The 25073-nt window shown below is 39.8% G+C and overlaps 2 protein-coding genes across 2 annotated transcripts in view; both read right to left on the bottom strand.

The window, feature by feature from the left end:
* LOC111054908 (mitoferrin) overlaps positions 1 to 3771 on the bottom strand; it is a 9533-nt gene extending 5762 nt beyond the window's left edge. The window contains exons 1-2 of the mRNA XM_022342035.2: positions 3600 to 3771; positions 381 to 585 (exon numbers count right to left, since the gene is read on the bottom strand). Coding sequence (XP_022197727.2) covers positions 381 to 585; positions 3600 to 3746 — 352 coding nt within the window. The 5' untranslated portion in view covers positions 3747 to 3771. The remainder of the gene's footprint in view (positions 1 to 380; positions 586 to 3599) is intronic.
* On the bottom strand, positions 3438 to 25073 carry LOC111054907 (beta-1,3-glucan-binding protein). Its single transcript, XM_039419547.1, has 8 exons — positions 24925 to 25073; positions 23192 to 23331; positions 9492 to 9616; positions 8976 to 9142; positions 6687 to 6938; positions 5264 to 5415; positions 4602 to 4697; positions 3438 to 3951 (listed from the first exon to the last, which is right to left on the bottom strand). The coding sequence occupies exons 1-8, from the start codon at positions 24989 to 24991 to the stop codon at positions 3850 to 3852; spliced, it is 1101 nt and encodes a 366-aa protein (XP_039275481.1). The 5' UTR covers positions 24992 to 25073; the 3' UTR covers positions 3438 to 3849.

The raw sequence follows: 25073 nt of genomic DNA, 5'->3' as shown, positions 1-25073 counted from the left end.
CAAAGTCTTCATTACGGAGATTCAATAATAAAAAAATTATCTTATTCACGTAGGTACTAGCAAAATAAAAAATCTACCAAATCACTATTATTCATAATAATAAAAGTAAATTATCTCTTTTCTGTATAGGGCTACTTATTGTAATATAAATAGAAAGAAAAAGAAAAAATCTCAGTACCCTTTTTGAATTCATGTTGTGATTAAATTATTCAAAAAGGGTACTGAGATTTTTTATTTTTCTTTCTATTTGTAAAAGTAAATTACTATACTTCATGGTGTGGTTTTATCAGAATCACCTAAAGGAGATCTCACAAGTTATTTTGGATTTGAAACAAATTATCAAATTTTGTACTGGAGCTATAATAGCGAAAGATTCTCACCATAAGCTATATTTTTATTGAAATGACTTGACATTTTGACCTTGAAATATTCGTAAGCAACAAAATACATTCCATGCGCAGGTGCTGAGCCTCCAGCAAATATAGTCATACCCCTGAATAACGAAGACGGCCCTTCATTCTGGCACATATTTACCATTGTTCTGAAAACACTCTTATTTGCGTGTGTCAAGTCCTGCATTCTTGTCTGAAAAATAACTCTCTTATTTGAAAAATCTGTAGCAAATGAATTAACTGAGTACGATTGAATGAACATACTATTGAACATAATTCTAAATAAGAACTAAAGCTGCGTTTACACTAAAGTTATTAACAAAATGTTTATTTTCCGTCCTTATTGATTGTATTAGATTGAACATAACTTATCATACACAAGATGTGCATGTGTCTTTGACAAGCTTCGTTTAATCTAATAGAATCTGTAAGGACGGGAAAATAAACATTTTTTTAATAACTTTGGTTTAAACGCAGCTTTACGGTCTCAACTCAGTTAATAACCAATTCCAATTCGGTAGTCCCTGAATTTTAGATTGAATAACCTACTATCTATGTACCTTATTTGAAATTGATATGAGTATTGAATCAAGTAAATAAACTTGAAAAAATTGTTTAGCAAAACTGTATTCATTCTGGAAATTTTATTGCTTTTCAGAGACATTCCTCAAATTATTTTATAATTTTAATGTCTCATCTTATAGTTTTGATATTTTAATTCATAATTTTGATATTCTATTCTTTTTAAAAATGTGACAATTCTGCTTCGTAAGTAAAATATTTTTTTCAAGATGCATTATATATTTTGGTGCAACACATCTGTAGTGAGGTCTACGTTATAATGGCAAGTCTTTGATTAGCAATGGTATTGCTATCCTTGTCTATCATTCAAAAAGCGGATAGCGCTATCTCTTTCTTGCTTTGCTCCGTTGCCAGATCGTCTTTTAACAATGTAGAATCAATAATTAATAATTAACAAAATATTTCATCTTAATTATTAAATTATTAAAATATATAATTTCTTGCTTAATAAAATATAATTGATTATTTATAAAAGAATGAACAGTTAATATTACATCAATGAGCCTGTATCAGCTACCGTCTATAGAAGGCATTGACAAGACAGAGGATCTGCAGTGTTGTTATCCTATCGTTCTCCACTTTTTTTTTTTAAGATTACGTCCTGAAGACTCCAGTCATGGAGTATAAGACAAGTCATGTTATTACATAATAATTCTAACACTAAGTAGTTCAACCTAGTTTAGGTTTGAAAGGAATTCTTGTACACTATAAAAAGCTCTATCAACTGAATATTTTTTAATTTGTTTTTTGAAAATCTTCAAATCATCATTACTTTTCAAGATTTGAGGTAGCTTGTTATAAAATTTCCTACCAATATAATCTGGTTTTTGTTCAAATAACCTACTATTGTGACCCATTATATGATAACCTGCTCTGTTTCGCGTATTATACTCATGAACATCTGAATTCTGGATCACACCACTCGTTTTCACATGCATTACAACTTCATATACATACAAAGATGGCACAGTTAATAGACCAAGCTTTTTAAATAAAGGCCTACAAGAGTCTAACCTATTCACTTTCTCTATACATCTGAGTGCCTTCTTTTGAATCTTAAACACCCTGTCCATATTTTGTTGAGATGAATTACCCCATACTAAAATAGCATACCTAATATGAGATAGTATAAGTCCATGGTAAGCAGTTAACAGTAGTTTTTTATCATTCAGCCTAGCAAGCTGCCGCAGGACAAATACCCCAGATGATATCTTATTACATATCCTCTCAATGTAAGGATGCCATGTTAATTTCCTGTCCAATAAAATTCCCAAGAATGCTACTTTCTCTTCTTGGTCTAATTCATTTTCCTCTACAAACACATTTATTTCTCTATCCTCTACTGAATTATATTTACTTTTGAATTGTAGGAATTGACATTTCTTACTATTTATTGTTAATTGCCTTTGCTTCAAGAATTGGACAATTGACTGTACTCCAGTAAAAGCATTTATTTCTAGACTATCTAATAAATAATTGTTAAAGATAAGCAATGTGTCATCAGCAAACAACAGAGCTCTGTGATATTTTAACTCTTTTGGTTGGTTCACATACAACAGAAACAGTAAGGGACCCAGAATTGAGCCTTGAGGTACTCCAGCCTGGACCTCCAGTTTTTGAGATTTAATTTTTACTATTTCATTCCCATCCACCTTGGTAAGCTCAACACACTGGTTTCTACCTATGAGATATGATTCAAACCATTTTAGTTCTATACCATTCACACCTACAGTTTTTAGTATTTCCAATAATATTCTATGGTTCACACAATCAAAAGCTTTGGATAAATCAAGAAATATTGCGGCTGCCTTCTCACCTGAATCTATTATATCTATTAGTCTTTCAACAAGGGATACTATTGCAGTCTTAGTAGATTTCCCTTTCTGGAACCCATGCTGTTCATCACATATGAAATTAATTTCTTCCAGGTGCATCAATAGCCTATTTAAAACTACTCTTTCAAAAATTTTACTTATTACATTTAGAATACTAATGGGTCTATAATTTTCAACTCTTTCAGAATCACCGCTCTTGAAAATTGGCATAATTTTTCCTTGTTTCAGATCATCAGGGAAAATACCCTGCTCTAGTGAAGTATTAAGGAGATGCAATAAAGGGTCCAGTAATTCATTTTCACATTCTTTTAAAATTTTGCTTGAGACCCCATCCAATCCTACTGTTTTTTCGTTATTCAAATTTTTTAATATTCTTGACAACTCATCTCTTGATAATGGATGAAATTTAAATACCACTGCCATTATAACGTGGGCCTTACTATTGAAAGTGAATTGGGATCTACTAAATAGGATTGACCACATTGTATGGCAAAAAATATCAATAATTTTGATCTTATATCTGTTGTATCTTGAAATTTGTAATTTGAAAAGCTACACTAAAACTCAAACTCAGGAATTTTAAAAACAATATCCAAGCTTTGCAACAAATAAGTTTATACCATTAGGAAAAGTTTTAAAAAAGCCTTTTATTTAAGTAAAAATCTGTTTCTATACAAAGAAAATGTACACTAGTTGAATAATAACCTTCATTGATTCAAGTATTACTAATCCAAACTTACTCTCTCTACAATAAATTTTGATCATATTCTAGCTTCTACTTGACATATACCTTTACAGTATCCAGAGGATAGAATATACTGTATTCTAACATTCCTGCCACCGATCCTGAAATAAGATGAATTAAGAACGTGGCACCTTTTAGCGAATTGTATACATCCTCTCCATTTTCCATGTTGTGTAAACAAAATTCACACATCAGCTGTTGCTGAGTTTTAACGACTGTAAAGAGGGTAGAAGAATCAATGAATGAAGTTATTATTCATCTTATTTATTCTATTTACATTTATTAGACGTTCTGCTCAAATAGCAGTCACTCGGACATAATCAACTTGTAGAGAAGTGTCTTTGCCATTCCACGAGGTGTGCCAGTGAGTGCGGTCTTGCCAGAAGTTCAGTACAGCCTGGAAAAGTTTTGAAATATCAAAAATAAATAAAAATGGTTGGTGTGAAGAATTTGATTTAATCAGTATAGTTGAGTATAACTTTAATGTTATTTTGAGTTGAAAAATTAATTTATTATTTATAAATTATACTATTTTTTATTTATTTTCAAATTATTGGTCTTGTCTCAAAGCAAATGAAAAGGGAGCTAGTAATTTTATATATTAAAATATAGATGAAATTGATAGGTACTTTACAGTATATCAATTTTAATAAATTTCCTATTTCACAAAATATACAAAATGCAAGCCATCTAAATTCAAAATTTATAGGTAGTTTTCATGTTAATTTAGGACTAAAATTTTATAAAAATTGTACGCCTGAAATTCTAACCTTATCTCGGACTTTGTCACCTATAAATTTGGAAGAAAAATAGCAAAAGAACTATTCTTTGATCTTATATTATTATATCTTCCAATGTTATTACATTAGTGTCATTTGCATTGTAAATAAATAAATAAAAAAAGCTATTATATAGGAAACAAACATCCTAATTTTCCTTCAAGCAGATCAGAGGAAGTAATAAGCTAAGAAATGTATCATCAGCAATATGGAATCAGATAATTAATAAGTTTATCAAATATGAAGGTATTGGAAATAATGTATTTACTTTGGTATTCTCCTTCCTTGACCATGGCCTTAGATCATCAAATCCTCTTGTATACTCTGGACATCTTCCCACAGATACACCCAATGACAGGAAAAACTGAAAAAGGAACAGTCCAAACTATGACATCTAAGTTTGTATTTATATAAACTACAAAAATGATAGATGGAGGATCAGTAGAGATTGAATTAGTTCAGCAGTAGCTTTTCTACATTCTACAGTATTACCTATATTCAACAAAAAACTTCAATAATGGATCTAGTTTAACATTAAAAATATTATATAGGTACCTACGGTAGTGAATAAAAAAATTTCAAATTCACTATTGATCGAGAAACTATCATTTTAGTTATTCAAGCTATTCAGTTTGTATGAAATAACGCTTATTCGAATTTTTTATACTATTTTCTCATCCAGTAGAATAAAATAATATTCTTTCTCCGCCATCACAACTTAATATAGGAGATTTCTTTGATAAATGATTACCGTACGATTTATTTTAAGTTTTCTAAAACATATCAGCCAATATATTTTTCAAGAATTCATTATTAGAATTATCTTGAAGTTGAATTTTCAGTGAAATCATTAGGGTGATAATATGAAACAACATATTTTGATGCAATTTTCTAGTTCAAGCTTTTTTGATTATCAGCACTTTCACTTACCTCCGTGTCAAATGGTGCGTTGTAAGAAGAATTACTCCTAAGGCTCTCGTCTAACTCTATTTCATCTCTATTCAGAGCATCCATTAAATTTGTGCTTATTTCGGGAAATAGTTCATAGTTCTCACCATTATCAACGGAGAAAAGCATTTTATCTGAAAAATAGTTAAGTAAATGTTTCAAGATTCGGTTTATCATTTTTTTTCAAGTCACTCAATTTTTGATGGATCATGGAAAAATGAAATGCAAGGAACGTGAAAATTCCCACAAGCGTCGTTGGTAGCTTCTTATTTTCATGCGTTATCAGGCTGTCAGGAATTAAATATTATTACCGTATTAATTTACAAGTTTTTTCACTGTAGACTGTATATAATTCATTTATATTCATCTATTTCACTATCCATGACGAACTGCGAGTTAATAATCCGTTTTGAAATATTTTCGACGACACTACAGTCTAATTATTGGATATTTAGTTATTAAAAACTAGTACTCAAATGTGGAGCGCTTTTTCCGAAAAAAATTAAGGTAGCCCAATTTCTAAATTTCTATACGTTTCAAGTATTGGTCTGTATAATGTGTGTGTGAGTGTGTGTGTGTGTGTGTGTATGTGCGTCTGTGTACACGATATTTCATCTCCCCTTCAACGGAATGACTTGAAATTTGGATCTTAAGGTCCTTACAATATAAGGATCCGACACGAACAATTTCGAACAAATGCAATTCAATATGGCGGCTAAAATGGAGAAAATGTTGTCAAAAACAGGGTTTTTCGCGATTTTCTCAAAAACGGCTCCAACGATTTTGATTTAAATTCATACCTAAAATAGTTATTGATAAGCTCTATCAACTGCCATAAGTCCCATACCTGTAAAAGTTTCAGGAGCTCCGCCTCATCTATGCAAAGTTTGATTTTAGATTCTCAATCATCAGGCTTCAGATACAATTTAAGCAAACAATTTCGAGTGGAAAAGATTGTGCATGAAAATCTCTACAATTAATGTTCAGCAACATTTTCACCTAAAATTGAAAATAAGCTCGAAATTCGAGAAAATGTGATTAGCCAATTACAAACTGTTGGCAACACTGTTGATTCTATTTAATCATTCACTATGGAGAGATAGCAGACCACGTATGTCTCCAGCGTTATTGTCCTGTCACCAACTGGCTCAGATCTTTGTTTATAAGTAGACTTGAGACGCGCGAGAACACTAGCGTCAGGTGATCAATTCTCATAACGGCAAGGAAATTGTGTGAGTGTGCCACACCAGATTTTTAATAACTAATATTCAAAAATTAGACAGTAGTGTTGTCGAAGATAGTTCAAAACGGATAATCATTTATATATTTACTGTAGGCTGTAGGTAACTTGAAGGATTTTGCTAGGTATAAGTCACATTTACTGTGTAAATATAAAGTAGCTTACCTGGAAGCCAGATTAGTTTGAAAATGTGGAAGTCGTCGCTCCAAGGAACTGAGCGGAAAAGCTTGACTCCATTGCCTTTGTAGGAGTTTCGATCACGAACAATAATATCAGAGAAAAGACGTCGAACCCCTATCTCATCCTGTATTGAATCATCTGTCAATAGATTTTCGTTTCCATGAATTTTTGCAATACGAACTCTTCCCGACTGCAATAGTGATCCATATTCTTCGAACGTTGAGTCAAGTAGAAGCTCTGCAAATTGAAACAAATTATGATAAATCTTCAAAATAGTTATTTGTGCAACTAGTGCGCAAAGTGACAGTTTGCTGCACCGAAAGAAACGTTTACTTGAGTGCAAACTTTGGTTTCTTGAGTGCAGCAGAGGAACTTTGCGCACGTATTTCACATTAAGTTTTTCCTACAGTTACCATTGAATATGAAAAGTGGGTAATTATGGGTAAAATTGCCTGAAATCCATCAAATGTTTTTCTGTGTAATTTTATTATGATAAAAACCTTAATCCTAAAATCCTAAAGTCCTCGTTGTCCTTGGTTATAATATATAATTGATAATAATTAGCGCGTTGTGCTTCGTTGCACTTCTGCTCACTATAGCAGCCCAGTCACTGTTACCAACTTCATTTGGATTTTGCTGCACTGTTGCTCCATATAACCTACTAAGTATTTTGCGTTGCCATGTTGCAAATCTGGAGTGCAGAAAAATTTTTCCCGCACTAGAGCGGAAAAGTGATTCTTTGCGTTCTGTAATCAGTGCAGCAATGGACACTTTTCAACGTAACTGTAGGAAAAAATATTAACATAATGACGTCTCCCACCACCGCCCTCAACTGCACTCATAGATATTACTATTTTTATTATCTTAAGGTTAAGAGAAGGAGGGCCGCTCTCCTTACTTCAACTTTTCAACAAGTGAACACCTATATTTTGGAAACTTATAGCCTAATCAAAATCCGAAAAAGACAGTTTTGGCTTAGCCTAATGTCCTCTCCCAATTGTGAAAGATTTTTGTGCTTGTATTAGCTATGAACTAATAATATCGTGTGACCTGGCTGGCTCAGGTCTGGTGTCAGAGTTCTCAGGTCGCAACTGATCAATTTCAGGGCCTCTGACATGACCTAACGACTGCTTTTCAGGCAGCCGGGACCGACGCTTGACGTGTCCATCCGAAACACGGGAGTGGCCTGAGAAAAATATCTTGCCTGGGCTGGGATTCGAACCCGGGCCTTTGGATTACAAAGCCAGCATCTAATCCACTCGACTACGGCCACTCCAATGAACTAAATTAGCTTCTCCCACAACACTTGTAATGTTTTTAAAGTGTAAAAATGAAAGCTTTTTCTCTATTTTTATGTTTATTTGCAGATTTTCAAGTTTCTTTTCATTTGCTGGACAGAAATATATATTTGCAGTGCTAGAAAAATTTAATAAAGGATTGAGGGGGAGTGGTTGAAGAAAACGGCAATGTGTATTTGCCGATTTTCAAGGTTTTTTATACTGTGCATTTTCTGGACTTCTACTTGACTCAATACATTCAAATGAGAATACTGTAGGCTATTTACTGATTAATCAGGCGAAGAAAAAAATTTATACAATATTCAGTAGAAGAAGACAAAGTTCATTCAAGGAACAAGTAATTATTGTAATTTAATAAAAAGACTAAAAAATTGTCAAAAACCATAGATTTTATTAAAATTTAGAAAGACCGGTTTCGGTTGTTACACCATTGTCAATCTTCGATAAACTCTTTCTTAGCCTTTTTATTTAATATCAATAATTACTACAATATCAACTTCTCAACTGTACAAAAAGATATTGTCCTAAAAATTGTCTATTTTTTGGACAATAATTACTTATTTCTTGAATGAACTTTGACTTTTTCTACTGAATAATTTATAAATTTGTTTTTTCACCTAATGAATCAATAAATAGCCTACAGTATTCTTATTTGAATATTTTGTGTCAAGTAGAAGTCAAGAAAATGTACAGTAAAAAAAACCTTGAAAATGGGCAAATACACATTGACTTTTCCTTCAACCACTCCTGCTCAATCCTTTATTAAATATTTCTGACTCTACAAATAAATATTTCTGTCAACCAAATGAAAAAATAATTTAATAATCTGCAAATACACATAAACTTCCCCTTCAGCAACCCTCCACCCTGATACATAGCCTAATATATTTCGAACACTGATGAATATTTTGGACAAACTAAATTTTTCAAAACCCCACAAATTATCAATATTTTTATGATTTTTCAAGAACCTTACGTGGTATAAGCCAGTCTCCTGAGGATAGTTTGGCCCTTATTTCCACAATACCGTACCGAAAACTGAACGAGTCTTGAGTGCTGATTTTAGCAGAGCGCACAGGAGGAATTATGTTGAACGAGTTTGCAAACCTTGTACATTCAATTGTCCTTTCTTGTCCAGTACACCTGTCAAAAGACAAACAATTACAAATATTATAAATGATTTAGTGGAATAAAATTAAAACGCTATATGTTTTTATTTAATTCGGATTAAAAAATACATTGTTTTTTAAAATTAAATTCGGATTGAAATAGTTGTCATTGAGTTATTTGGATTTGTTTCTGCCGATAGTTAATTAATTACGTACAGTAGGTATTTAAATTTGTCCCTGCCGATATATAATTTTTATATATAATATATTTTTCACAAATAGTTTGGTTAATTTGTTAGTAATTAGTTATTCCAGTTTGTAACTGCCAATAAAATTACAAATAGGTAAAATTGTAGGTGGAAATTGCAAGAGTAGAAACTTACTCTTTTAGAACCATCTGGCCCCTAGTAACTGTCCTCTCATCCAAAACTTCTGGAACAATGAATAGTCTTCCTTCTCGTACAAACAAATTTTGTGGTTGTTTGTCGAATATAACAAATTGATCCTCCTGGAATTTTAAGATTGATTCTTTAATATACTGTCACGATGTATATCGTAACTAGAGAAAGGAATTGAATTTAGGGCTCATTTATTCGACGCTCGGCTATCTTTCATAGAATCTGAGGGGTCAACGTTCAAGCCAGCCACTGGCCTACCGCTCAGCAATGCTGCGCATCCTCTCTCCCCTCCCTCTCGGTCACTGAGGGAGGCTCGAGAAAGGCCAGCAGGAGGCAGTCGAGTTCGGAGAGCCAAGTCGAGCGGTCGAGAGAGGTGAGAAGGAAGCAGCGAGCAGCTAGCAACGTCACAGTACGCCTTGTACTAAGTGAACTCCGATTTCTTCAGCGACCGGGAGTTGTGTTGAGGCTAAAGTCGATTAGCCTCCCACACAGTGAACTCCACTGCTCTACACTCGTTTGGGCGAGTGTTGAACGACATTTAACCTGTTTAGACGACGGGTTGCCAGTTTCGACCAACGACAACACGTCAGGTTTGGTCGAAACCTGACTCCCCATTGGTAGGCCACCAGTGGGACATCGAGGCGAGAAAGGACATCTGGGAAGGTGTGGAAAAGCCTTTCCCGCAACTCCGCGGCCGATCCGGACCCCAGGAGGACAGCTGGTGCCCGGCAAGTAGGACTTAGGAAAGTCCAGAGTGCTGGCCGCCGCAGCGCACTAGTCCAGTGCGGGATCGCAAGAGGACGTCCGGGAAGGTGTGGAAAAGCCTTTCCGCAACTCCGCGGCCGATCCGGACCCCAGGAGGACAGCTGGTGCCGGCAAGTAGGACTGAGGAAAGTCCAGAGTACTGGCCGCCGCAGCGCACTAGTCCAGTGCGGGATCGCAAGAGGACGTCCGGGAAGGTGAGGAAAAGCCTTTCCCGCAACTCCGCGGCCGATCCGGACCCCAGGAGGACAGCTGGTGCCCGGCAAGTAGGACTTAGGAAAGTCCAGAGCGCGGGCCGCCGCAGCGCACTAAACCAGTGCGGAACCGGAAGAGGACCTCTTGGAAGGCCAGGGAAAGCCTTTACCAGAGCTCCGCAACCAACCCGGACCCCGGGAAGACACCCGGTGCCCGAGGACTAAGACTTAGTCCCGACACGAAGCCCTTTCTCACAACTAACACTGCAAGGTTCCTGTTCCCTTCTTCCCGCGACCAACCCTGTTTGGCAGTGCGAGCACGGCCCCTCTTTCCTAAAAGAGGGAAACATTTCTCCAAAGCACTCAAAACCCTGTTTCAACCCCCTACCCGAACGAAGGTGGTTGACGGACGCCCCACCAAGACTCCCGTCCCCTGCCACGGCCCTCCCCAGTCGCCGACTGAGTTTAGCCGGCCCAGAGCGACACTGGGAACTCTGATAGAGAAAGGTGTGGGCAAAGATCTACTCAGAAGATTGGCACACGAACGTGGGGCCCAAGGCAGGAGAAGTAAAGCAGCAATGAGTGCAGAAGAGAAATGTAATCGCGCCGGAGAAGACCAGGAGGCGCGAGAGGATAACAGCGATCCAGGAGTGTTCTGGATTTACAAACTCCACCGGAATGAAGCATTGGATCTAGCAGCATCAGCAGGGCTACCTACAACAGGTACCATGGCAGAGCTCAGGAGAGCTCTTGTCGAAAACCACCGGAGGACAATGGTGGAGGCCGCCGGTCTAAACAGGATCGGTGGCGGAGCTGGCACAGGTCAGGAAGAGGAAGGAGCTGCAGCTTTGTGGCCACCAGTCGCGGAGGCCACTGCATGTTCCAGACTGGAAGAAATACCCAAGGAGACGTCTCCAGAGTTTGATGGAGACTCCAGCAACTCCTGGGTGTACAGAGTGCACGATCAGGGCTTGATTGATCTAATACTCGACTCAGTGCTGACAGATGGCACAAATACGAGCCTGAGGAGGGCTCTACTGGAGCAACGACAGCGGATTGTTGCGATGCTCCCCCATTCTGGATAATGGGGAGGAGGCGCTTCGTCGAAGAGCGCGAAGGCCAGCACCAGTTAGCGAGGAGGCAGAGCCTGCACTGGTGAGGCCGGAGATGCCGGAGAGGCATGATAACATGCCTAGGCATGTGTTGAGGTCACCTACCAGTCCAGCGGTGCCTGCTACATCCTGTATGGACCCGGGTGCCGTGTGTGACAAGGTTCGAGGGTGGCGGCTCTCATATGATGGGAGTGGAGATGCTCCAAGTTTTATGGAGCGGCTCGAGGAGCTGCAACAAGCATATGGCTTGTCTGGCAGACAGTTATTTCCAGCGCTACCTGAAATGTTAGCGGGGAAATGTTCCTTATGGATGAGGAATAGGAGAGAACAGTGGAGACACTGGGACGATTTCCTGAGAGACTTTCGGTCTCGTTACTATCCACCTACTTATGTGGAGGATCTTGAGAATGAAATTCTCGACAGGCGGCAGAAAGAAGGCGAGCTCATAGACGACTATGTTGAGGAGCTGCTAACGCTGATGAGGAGAAGAGGTGGTTTTCAGAGAGTAGCCAGGTACAGAGATTGTACAAAAATCTTTTACCACGCTACAAGCTCTACATCAGGGAGGCTGAAGTGTACACCACCGACGACTTGCTACACTTAGCGAGGCAATATGAACGAATTAAATTCGAGGAGAAGAGTGCTCAACAGAGACAACGAGCAGTGAAGCAGGAGGAGGTGAGGAAGCAGACCAAGCCTCGACAGGAGACTACTACTACACAGCGTCGGAGTGAACAACCTCCAGAAGGCCCCGTGTGTTGGCAGTGCAAAAAGGTGGGACACTGGAGATCAGAGTGTCCGGAGGTTTCACTCTGCTCAAAGTGCGGGAAGCCACGACCAAATTGTTCCTGTGAGAGAGAGCAGAAGAAGACTTCTGATAAAACAGCTGGGGTTAAAACAAGGCTTCAAATCCAGCTGGAGCCAGAGCTCCAGGATGACAACCGTCTTTTCACTACAGTGGAAATAGGAAGCAGACAGTATAGTGCTCTTCTCGACACAGGAGCAGAGTCCAACTATATTAGCTCTAAAGCTTTTAATAGTTTGGAAGCAGTGGAACGAGAGCCTGTGCAGCGCGGCGCTGTTATGGCTAACGGAGCGGCTGCACGACTGCGAGGTGGTGTTATAACCAACCTGAAAATCGGCAGAATATCCCTATCAACAACACTCACAATAATGGATGGGCTTTCTTCAGATATTCTGCTTGGTATGGAGTTTCTCCGTGAGCACCGGGTGAAAATAGACCCCTATTCCCGGTCAGTGGAATGGGATCCTCATCTCGTCAAAAAGCACATTGGAGACGATATTTCCACTCCAAAAGTGGGAAAAGGAGCTATCAACTCGAGGCTGGCTACTGTTAAAACCCAGCCTGCCATATGGAGGTCGAGGAAGCCACCTGTAATTATTCCTGTGAAGAAGCAGGAGAAGAAGAAATTTCCTCAAGTCCAGAAACACGTAGGAGCCGTGTGGAAGACTGGAAAAGAGGAATTTCTTTCTCAGAAAATTTCTCCAGCCCGTGGAAAGTTCATTTGCTGGCACTGTAAACGAGCTGGGCACTGGAGGTTCAACTGTCCGGAAAAGCGGTACCGGAGGCGGAAGAAGGAGGATAATTTTCAGCAAGGAGCTGGAGATAATCGTCAAGTAGTGCAGTCTAGAAGACTGCCGGTGCTGGAAACTACACTCAAAGTAGTTTCAGATCTTGGAGACCAGAATTATAATGCCAACCGGTATTATAATTGGAAAAAGAGGACAAGGAAGGTGAACCCTGGACAGCTAGTCTACAGGAAGGAGTGTCACCTGTCCTCGGGTGCTAACCAGCTTGTCACGAAGTTAGCACCGGAATTTTCTGGCCCATATGAGGTCGAGGAAATGTTGGGTGACGGTAAGAGGGTTACTGTGCACGAGAAGGGCACCAAGCTCCAGCCACACCTGCCCGAGGATGAGGAAGAGGATGGTGATGGAGCAGTTGCGGAAAAGGTGGACGGAATTCGAGCGGATGGACAGCAGGAGGCCGAGCGAGGCTATAGAGGGTCGCTGCCTATCCGGAGGATGGGATACCAGAGAGGTGTCACGCGCCGCAATAAGGAGGTAAGAGGCGAGAAGGGGTGAATATCATAGAAGTTCAATCATATCACAGCTTTAGAGCTATTTTTGATTCATAAATTATCCCATTTAAAATGAGGAAATTAAATTTTGTTATCAAAGACAAAATTACATTGAAATTGAAGAAAATTAATTCAGAATTATTAGCACGAATTTATTAGCCGAATTTTGAAAATTAATAGCATTAGCACGATTCCGAAAATAATGAGAATATTAAAAGACTGACATTTTATTGTTGTTGAAAGAAATTTGTCAATGATATATTGAAAGAGAGAGGAGGAAAAAGCATATTCCGTTTTATTTTTCCTATAAAATAGAGTCCTACTTAAACTAAATGGCAACTCAACCATTACAGTTTAATTATTATAATCAGTCATATGCACTGGCTGAATTAGATGGAAAAAATTATTATTGTCGAATTAATGCGTTTCTTTTGATCTGATGGCAATCTCAATAATTTCAGTTTGAAATATATTATGATGTGACCAAGCATGGGTAATCAAGAAAATTTTCTACTGTCTATGACTAGTTAATAACAGCTAAAGTCGATTCCAACTAGACTAATCTTCTTGACCGGTGTATATTACCAATATTGTTGTAACCAAGTACGGGTTAACAAACAAAACTTGCAGTAGCTTGTTTTCTACTTGCCATAGATAGTTGATGGCGAAATGAGTGGATAGAGAATATTAGAAAATATTATAGATCAGTATGATCCGAATAATATTTTAACCATGAGGTAATGGTTATAATAATAATTGAAATCATTTAATGAAGCTGGTGGTAATTGCTTTAATCCGTGTAAAGTGTTACGATGCAGTTAATTAACAGACGTTATTATACTGTGGGATAAAAGTGAATTACGTTGCAATTAATTATTCATGTGGAATGAATAAATTGCGTTTGATTGTGAGTCGCTTCAGATTATGATTAAAATTTTCTAATATTTCACTTGAGAATAAAGTCGGAGGACTTACTATAAATTGGAATAAAATAATTATTATTTCAATTCGAATTAATTCTATGTTGGATGGAAAAGTTATTTGTGCTGTGCTGTACAGATAAGATAAACATTATCTTAACTGGCTAACTGCTATCGCCAAGCTTCTAGTCTGTAGAGAATTACTTCTCCTTTTCAATAACAATTTATAAAACAGAATTCATGTGAATTCTAGTTTTTCCAGATATTTTACTGCTATTGAGTCAGTCTGTGTTAGATCGTGCTCTGTTAGTTGGAATTAGATCACGTCTCGAGGGTGAATCTCATTCTTACTCAGCCTACCATCATGAGTTATTATTGACGGTGTATTGATTCATTCAATTATTACTAATTGTGCTGATTGTTGTGATTATTTTTCGGAAAATCAATACTTCCAGAGTATGAATTAATTAACAGCTGTTGTGTCATTATACACGCCTTGTGTGAATAATTACTTTGAAAAAGTAAATCAAGATTTATTTCGGGGTGAAATAAGTTTTGAAGTGAGAAGGAGAGATTGAGCAATAAATGTTCACTGATTGTGAATTAATTAGCAGATGTTATCTGTTATAATAAACACACTGTCATTTACATCCAATGGATGGTTACTTTGCATAAGTAAATCATGTGATTGATTTCATTATAGAAATGAACGTTTGAAGCAAACGGTCTATCATTAAACTATAATAAAAGCCATCTTATTCAATTTAGCTCTGCTCGTAATCAAACAGCAGTGAACAGAGTACATCTTCCAATAATTGAAGACAGTGTTGAAGTGTCCTATTCAACAAAATTCCTGGGACTTATAATAGATCAGAGTTTTACTTGGAAGGAGCATATTCAGGTCCTTGCAAAAAAACTAAATCAAGCTTTTTTTGTAATTCTCACCCTCTCTCACTCACTAGACAAAAGCACCCTATTGGCCGTCTACTACGCATATGTCTACTCATATCTAAGCTATGGAACCATTTTCTGGGGAAATTCTGTTGATAGCGGTAAAATTTTTATAATCCAGAAAAAAATAATAAGAGTCATTTGTGGATGAGATCAAGAGATTCTTGCAAAGCATTCTTCAAAAACCTAAACATTCTAACGCTACCATCTATTTATATCTATCAGTTGTTGGTTTTTGTTAAACAGAATTAGATAAATTTCAATTTTGCACAGATAATCACGGGTATAATACACGCAATAGTAGTCTCATTGCTTTTCCAGTACATAGACACACAGCTCTAGAAAAAACTCCATTCTACTCTGGAATACGTTATTTTAATAAATTACCTGCAGCCATCAGAAATCTAGATTCAATAAACAAATTCAAACTAACAGTCAGAAAAATGCTAGTAGAGAAAGCCCTATACTCTGCTGCCGAATTTTAATTTGTGAAAAGGGGCTGTAGAGTGTAACTTAACTTTTGTGACTTTCATTTCCATGTGAATTTGATGAGATACATCATAGAGTGTATTTATTTATTTTACTTTTAAGAAGTTAGAACTAAGTCTTTTAGATATAATTTTGTTCTAGTATTGACATGTCACCAGTCAAATGAGTGTTACTCAAAAATTGATGTAATGTGACGATAAATAAATGAATGAATGAATGAATGAACAGTGAGAAGTGGAATATTGAGTTGAAATTTATAGTTCCGATTCTATTATGGTGATATAGTGAGAAGGCTGTAATCCTCATTCCAGATCGAAGATGAATTATTATTTCGGCCACATTTAATTGTGATATAAAATCGAAATATGTGGTGTAACATCATAACTAGTGGCTTCATGTCAACCATATAATTCAGTATTCTACCTCATATTATCATCTCTCATATTTTATTGTGAACAATAAGTTGCTGATACACTGAACTAACTGAGGGTATCCATCACTCTGACACTTGGCAATTTTCCTGGACTCCAATTCACCTCTATCGACTTCTGCCTTCTGTGAAGTGATACATTGTTGTGTATCACGTTTCTTCTTGAGGATGGGGACTGCAACTTGAGTCTACTTCCTCGACGAGCTCCTGGTATTATTGGAGCTGTATCTCAGCTGACTATTGCTGAGACCTCGACGAGTTCCTGGTCGTGTTAGAGATTCATCCCAGCTGTCTGATGCTGGAAGTGAGGCAGTGCGAGAGCACGGCCATGCAGGGCGAAAGCCCGGCACATGCAGTGCGCAAGCACGGCAAAGCAAGGCAGTGTGAAAACACGGCCATGCAGGGCGAAAGCCCGGCACATGCAGTGCGCAAGCACGGCGAAGCAAGGCAGTGTGAAAACACGGCCATGCAGGGCGAAAGCCCGGCACATGCAGTGCGCAAGCACGGCGAAGCAAGGCAGTGTGAAAACACGGCCATGCAGGGCGAAAGCCCGGCACATGCAGTGCGCAAGCACGGCGAAGCAAGGCAGTGTGAGAACACGGCCATGCAGGGCGAAAGCCCGGCACAAGCAGTGCGGAAGCACGGCGTCCTCGGCAGTGTGCAAACACGGCCATGCAGGGCGAAAGCCCGGCACATGCAGTGCGCAAGCATGGCGAAGCAAGGCAGTGTGAAAACATGGCCATGCAGGGCGAAAGCCCGGCACATGCAGTGCGCAAGCACGGCGAAGCAAGGCAGTGTGAAAACACGGCCATGCAGGGCGAAAGCCCGGCCCGCAGGGCGAAAGCCCGGCAAAGGTAGTGTGCGAGCTTGACCAGGGCAGTGTGGGAACACTGCAGCCAGATTGCGAGCTCGTCCGAACGTCGTGCGCAAGCATGACACATCGGTCAGTGAGTGTCTGGATTGTCATTACGCGGACGCACACCTTCGCGGTGTGGGAACACCGCGGCAGTGTGAAAACACGGCACGCAGTGCGCAAGCACGGCCTGCAGGGCGAAAGCCCGGCGATTTGTTTCTGTGTTTGTGTGTTTTTGTGTTTTTGTGTTTCTGTGTTTTTTGTGTTTTTGTGTTTTTTGTGTGTTTTGTGTGCCCTGTGTTGTCCCTCCTGGCAGTGCGAGAGCACCGCGACTCTTACCTGCAGTGCGAAAGCACGGCGTCCTTTTGCAGTGTGAAAACACGGCGACTCGGCAGTGCGAAAGCACGGCGTCCATTTATGTACAGTGCGAAGCACGACACTTCCAGGCAGTGTCCTGCAAGTGTGACACGGCGCTCCCCGGCAGTGCAAAAGCACGGCGCTCTCACCTGCAGTGCGGAAGCACGGCGTCCTGGGCAGTGCGGAATCACGGCTACTCGGCAGTGCGAAAGCACCGCGTCCTTATTTTTGCAGTGCGAGAGCACGGCGACTCATTGCAGTGCGGAAGCACGGCGTTTCCCTTGCAATGCTACTTAGGTTCTCAGAACCTGTCTGAGGTGTTGTTCACCTCGTTTTTTGTGTTACCCGCCCCTCCTGGCAGTGCGAGAGCACCGCGACTCATTGCAGTGCGGAAGCACGGCGTCCTGGGCAGTGCGGAATCACGGCTACTCGGCAGTGCGAAAGCACTGCGTCCTTATTTTTGCAGTGCGAAAGCACGGCGCTTCTTGCAGTGCGAAAGCACGGCGTCCCCCATCGCAGTGCGGAAGCACGGCGGTCCTTTGCAGTGCGAAAGCACTGCGTCCTTATTTTTGCAGTGCGAAAGCACGGCGCTTCTTGCAGTGCGAAAGCACGGCGTCCCCCATCGCAGTGCGGAAGCACGGCGGTCTCTTGCAGTGTGCAAACACGGCGTCCCCCATTGCAGTGCGGAAGCACGGCGGTCCTTTGCAGTGCGAAAGCACGGCGCTTCTTGCAGTGCGAAAGCACGGCGTCCCCCATCGCAGTGCGGAAGCACGGCGGCCTCTTGCAGTGTGCAAACACGGCGTCCCTCATTGCAGTGCGGAAGCACGGCGGTCCTTTGCAGTGCGAAAGCACGGCGCTTCTTGCAGTGCGAAAGCACGGCGTCCCCCATCGCAGTGCGGAAGCACGGCGGTCTCTTGCAGTGTGCGAACACGGCGTCTCAACGCAGTGCGAAAGCACGGCGCAGATCTTCAAGATCTTCTCTGAAGCTAGGCCTAGGATCTGGCCGGGTAGCTTGCTCATTTCTTCGGATGGTGCCGACGCATCACCACCGGTTGGCGAGGAGCCAACCTGGCGCCCAGTTTGTGTTCGGTCTATGTTGACGGCAGAGAGGCGGCAGAATGTACTCAGGCATTTGGGACATTCTGTCTGCCGTTTACCCCTTCCATCCTCACCCCCCCTCTCCTCCCCCTCTCTTTTCCCCCCTTCCCTTAGTAGGAACAGTGTGTCACGATGTATATCGTAACTAGAGAAGGAATTGAATTTAGGGCTCATTTATTCGACGCTCGGCTATCTTTCATAGAATCTGAGGGGTCAACGTTCAAGCCAGCCACTGGCCTACCGCTCAGCAATGCTGCGCATCCTCTCTCCCCTCCCTCTCGGTCACTGAGGGAGGCTCGAGAAAGGCCAGCAGGAGGCAGTCGAGTTCGGAGAGCCAAGTCGAGCGGTCGAGAGAGGTGAGAAGGAAGCAGCGAGCAGCTAGCAACGTCACAGTACGCCTTGTACTAAGTGAACTCCGATTTCTTCAGCGACCGGGAGTTGTGTTGAGGCTAAAGTCGATTAGCCTCCCACACAGTGAACTCCACTGCTCTACACTCGTTTGGGCGAGTGTTGAACGACATTAACCTGTTTAGACGACGGTTGCCAGTTTCGACCAATGGCCACTTTTCAACGTAACTGTAGGAAAAAATATTTACATAATGGCGTCTCCCACCACCGCCCTCAACTGCACTATTTTTATTATCTTAAGGTTAAGAGAAGGAGGGCCGCTCTACTTACTTCAACTTTTCAACAAGTGAACACCTAGATTTTGGAAACTTATAGCCTAATCAGAATTCGAGAAGGACAGTTTTGGCTTAGCCTAATGTCCTCTCCCAATTGTGAAAGATTTTTGTGCTTGTATTAGCTATGAACTAATAATAATAATATCGTGTGACCTGGCTGGCTCAGGTCTGGTGTCAGAGTTCTCAGGTCGCAACTGATCAATTTCAGGGCCTCTGACATGACCTAACGACTGCTTTTCAGGCAGCCGGGACCGACGCTTGACGTGTCCATCCGAAACACGGGAGTGGCCTGAGAAAAATATCTTGCCTGGGCTGGGATTCGAACCCGGGCCTTTGGATTACAAAGCCAGCATCTAATCCACTCGACTACGGCCACTCCAATGAACTAAATTAGCTTCCCCCACAGCACTTCTAATGTTTTTAAAGTGTAAAAATAAAAGCTATTTATCTATTTTTATGTTTATTTGGAGATCTCCAAGTTTCTTTTCATTTGCTGGACAGGAATAGTTATTTGCAGTGCCAGAAAAATTTAGGGAGTGGTTAAAGGAAAAGTCAATGTGCTTTTGCCGATTTTCAAGGTTTTTTATACTGTGCATTTTCTGGACTTCTACTTGACTCAAAACGATCAAATAAGAATACTGTAGGCTATTTACGATTAATCAGGCGAAGAAAACAAATTTATACAATATTCAGTAGAAGAAGACAAAGTTCATTCAAGGAACAAGTAATTATTGTAATTTAATAAAAAGACTAAAAAATTGTCAAAAACCATAGATTTTATTAAAATTTAGAAAGACCGGTTTCGGTTGTTACACCATTGTCAATCTCTGATAAACTCTTTCTTAGTCTTTTTATTTAATATGAATAATTACTACAATATCAACTTCTCAACTGCACAAAAAGATATTGTCCTAAAAATTGTCTATTTTTTGGACAATAATTACTTATCTCTTGAATGAACTTTGACTTTTTCTACTGAATTTTGTATAAATTTGTTTTTCACTTGATGAATCAATGAATAGCCTACAGTATTCTTATTTGAACGTTTTGTGTCAAGTAGAAGTCAAGCAAATGTACAGTATAAAAAACCTTGAAAATGGGCAAATACACATTGACTTTTCCTTCAACCACTCCCTTTAATCCTTTATTAAAATAATATTTCTGGCACTGCAAATAAATATTTCTGTCCAGCAAATGAAAAAAAAAATTAATAATCCGCTGATGAGTATTTTGGGCAAACTACATTTTTCAAAACCTTACAAAATTATCAATATTTTTATGACTTTTCAAGAACCTTACGTGGTATAAGCCAGTCTCCTGAGGATAGTTTGGCCCTTATTTCCACAATACCGTACCGAAAACTGAACGAGTCTTGAGTGCTGATTTTAGCAGAGCGCACAGGAGGAATTATGTTGAACGAGTTTGCAAACCTTGCACATTCAATTGTCCTTTCTTGTCCAGTACACCTGTCAAAAGACAAACAATTCCCCCTCTCTTTTCCCCCCTTCCCTTAGTAGGAACAGTGTGTCACGATGTATATCGTAACTAGAGAAGGAATTGAATTTAGGGCTCATTTATTCGACGCTCGGCTATCTTTCATAGAATCTGAGGGGTCAACGTTCAAGCCAGCCACTGGCCTACCGCTCAGCAATGCTGCGCATCCTCTCTCCCCTCCCTCTCGGTCACTGAGGGAGGCTCGAGAAAGGCCAGCAGGAGGCAGTCGAGTTCGGAGAGCCAAGTCGAGCGGTCGAGAGAGGTGAGAAGGAAGCAGCGAGCAGCTAGCAACGTCACAGTACGCCTTGTACTAAGTGAACTCCGATTTCTTCAGCGACCGGGAGTTGTGTTGAGGCTAAAGTCGATTAGCCTCCCACACAGTGAACTCCACTGCTCTACACTCGTTTGGGCGAGTGTTGAACGACATTTAACCTGTTTAGACGACGGGTTGCCAGTTTCGACCAACGACAACACGTCAGGTTTGGTCGAAACCTGACTCCCCATTGGTAGGCCACCAGTGGGACATCGAGGCAAGTAGGACTTAGGAAAGTCCAGAGTGCTGGCCGCCTCAGCGCACTAGTCCAGTGCGGGATCGCAAGAGGACATCCGGGAAGGTGTGGAAAAGCCTTTCCCGCAACTCCGCGGCCGATCCGGACCCCAGGAGGACAGCTGGTGCCCGGCAAGTAGGACTTAGGAAAGTCCAGAGTGCTGGCCGCCTCAGCGCACTAGTCCAGTGCGGGATCGCAAGAGGACATCCGGGAAGGTGTGGAAAAGCCTTTCCCGCAACTCCGCGGCCGATCCGGACCCCAGGAGGACAGCTGGTGCCCGGCAAGTAGGACTTAGGAAAGTCCAGAGTGCTGGCCGCCGCAGCGCACTAGTCCAGTGCGGGATCGCAAGAGGACGTCCGGGAAGGTGTGGAAAAGCCTTTCCCGCAACTCCGCGGCCGATCCGGACCCCAGGAGGACAGCTGGTGCCCGGCAAGTAGGACTGAGGAAAGTCCAGAGTACTGGCCGCCGCAGCGCACTAGTCCAGTGCGGGATCGCAAGAGGACGTCCGGGAAGGTGAGGAAAAGCCTTTCCCGCAACTCCGCGGCCGATCCGGACCCCAGGAGGACAGCTGGTGCCCGGCAAGTAGGACTTAGGAAAGTCCAGAGCGCGGGCCGCCGCAGCGCACTAAACCAGTGCGGAACCGGAAGAGGACCTCTTGGAAGGCCAGGGAAAGCCTTTACCAGAGCTCCGCAACCAACCCGGACCCCGGAAGACACCCGGTGCCCGAGGACTAAGACTTAGTCCCGACACGAAGCCCTTTCTCACGACTAACACTGCAAGGTTCCTGTTCCCTTCTTCCCGCGACCAACCCTGTTTGGCAGTGCGAGCACGGCCCTCTTTCCTAAAAGAGGGAAACATTTCTCCAAAGCACTCAAAACCCTGTTTCAACCCCCTACCCGAACGAAGGTGGTTGACGGACGCCCCACCAAGACTCCCGTCCCCTGCCACGGCCCTCCCCAGTCGCCGACTGAGTTTAGCCGGCCCAGAGCGACACTGGGAACTCTGATAGAGAAAGGTGTGGGCAAAGATCTACTCAGAATACCTTGGAAAAACTCATTGACAGCATTAATATCAGCAATTATTGCATAATTCACAAAACGATTTGAGTAGTACCAGAGAAAATATATAATATTCTATATTTTATCTCAGTAATGAATACAGAATAATATTTTATCTTAGATAGTACAACTACAAAACGGGTACCTACATCATAAATATAGAAATAATTAATATATTAGTAATTTTAGTGATTTACTAGTAATTTAATAATTGGTTAATATTTAGTAGTACCTAATTTTAATTAGTACCTAGGTATCTTATTAATATAAAATAATAATTATAGTCTGTTAAAAACATTCAAATTTTCAATTAATAATAATGTGAATTATTATCGTATTATAAATATCGTATGATGTGAAATTTTAATAGTTTAGACAAACTTTTCAAGCTGAATTTGTAATCTGGAAAACATTATTATTGACTGTTATTTTTGTAGTACGGTAGTGTATACTCTTTAGAAGTAAAGTTGATACTGTTCACATCAGTCACATCCAGTCAATTGTCTACTGGAATAAAATCTAATTTAATACTATTAAAACATTAGTCTATGTAATTATAATTTCTCAATAATTGAAAAAATAACAATTTTGAGTAATACCGGATTTTTTTAAATTTAATAATCTAAAAACTCACCCCGAGACCATCCATCTTCACCTCGGGCTTCCACTTCCAAACGTTTAAATTGTCAAAATTATCTTCAAATATGATTCTACCTTTGCAAACATTCTGGCCCCAAACAGTTGTGATAGACTCTTCACAGCCAGAGGGGTTGCCTGTGGATAATTTCATAGTAAATTATCTATTATTCACCTAATTGAGAACATTTTAAAAATTTGAAACATTTTTCAGAGATTAAAAAAAGTATTATTGGAAGAGATACAAGTCAAAAAGAATTTGAGGTGAGAGATCAGCGACTTAATGCTTATCAGAATTTGATGGATTTGAAAAGTCAATTTGTCAAAATTTATTGAAGTCGCTAGTGAAAGTTTGATATTGAATTTGAATAAACGTTTTTGGAAGGTCAGGATTCAGGAAAATCAGTCAATGAATGACAGTCTTTAAGTGCCAATCAACGCTTTCTATGAAGTATGAACAATACAGCATGCAAGTAAATAATAAAAGACATTTAAATATTCTGACTATAATAGTTGTTTCGATTGGTTCAAGCAGTAGGTATGCTTACGATACAGAATTTTAATTGACAGACAAGGCATAGACCACATTGCCTGACACATTGATGTGTAAGGAAAGGTTTGGGTGAGAAAATGATCAAGCATTACCTGATCATGTACCTTATTTTGTATCAATCACACCTAAGTATCTTAATGAATGTAGATTTGTTTTCTACACATGTAGATTTATTCTACAAATGTAGATTTTGACCAAAAAGCAAGGATTGGTTTTCTATTCAACGTTTTGACTATTGAAGAATATGAGCCGATTCCTCATAATACATATTTATTATCATGTTTGGGATAGAATAATAGTGTCTAACTACTGTCACACATTTATTTTCAATTTCATAGAGCTTAATTTAATTAAGACTTACCCAGAATAATTGCATACAAGTTCAATAGAAAAGAAATCCGGAAGAAAACTTTAATTGAAATTTGTGATATATTTTGTGACAATAATCCCTTCACTATAATTTATAGAGAATGTTTTCTACGATAGCCTATTATTTTGTTTCACTTGATTCTGTATATTTGATCGCTTGTAAAAATTGATTCTGAATTTGTATTGATAATTGAGTCATTCCCATACCTACCTTCGTTTTAGAAAAGGCGCGGCCAATGTAAATGAATAAAATAAAATATTTTTTCGATGAACCAATAACTACATTATAGAGTATCTTTCACAAATGAAATTACCTTAATTTTCAGGTTTTTTCATTATTCGACTTCTTTTCCCCATAGTTAAATTCATCTTAAAAATTAAATTTCAATTGACGATTCTTCCAAACATCATCATTCCTTCCAAAATTCAATAGGTAATTGTTTCAATATATAGGTACGACAGATGAAAAATATAGTTGATATGTAGCATATTACAGGAGTAATTCCCTATTATTCCATTCCAGGGACTAAAATATAGGACTCAATATAGGTACGACAAATTAAAAATATAGTTTATATGTAGCATATTACAGGAATAATTCCCTATTATTCCATTCCAGGGACTCGGTCTCATTTAAATTTGTATAGAAATTCATATTCAATAAACGTTTTTTTAAACGCTATTCAATCTCAATTAAATGTCGCTATAGAAGATATAATAGTGTAAAAGAGTACATTAGACTCAAAGGAGCAAATAATAATTAACACTGAAAAAACTCACAATGATAATGAAAAAAGTTGAATTCTTACCTGTAGTTTCATATAAAAGTATAGATATGATGAGTAATGTAGACAGAACAAAGAGGCCGGCGCTCATGTTGTCTACTGGTCGGTCGGATTGGCAAAACAACACTGAGACGAAGATCAAGGACTTCCCCGCAGCCAACTTACAAACTTCT

This window comes from Nilaparvata lugens, chromosome 1, assembly GCF_014356525.2.
Source record: "Nilaparvata lugens isolate BPH chromosome 1, ASM1435652v1, whole genome shotgun sequence".
In the NCBI taxonomy this organism is placed as follows: domain Eukaryota; kingdom Metazoa; phylum Arthropoda; class Insecta; order Hemiptera; family Delphacidae; genus Nilaparvata; species Nilaparvata lugens.
This window is presented reverse-complemented; position numbering and strand designations above follow the sequence as displayed.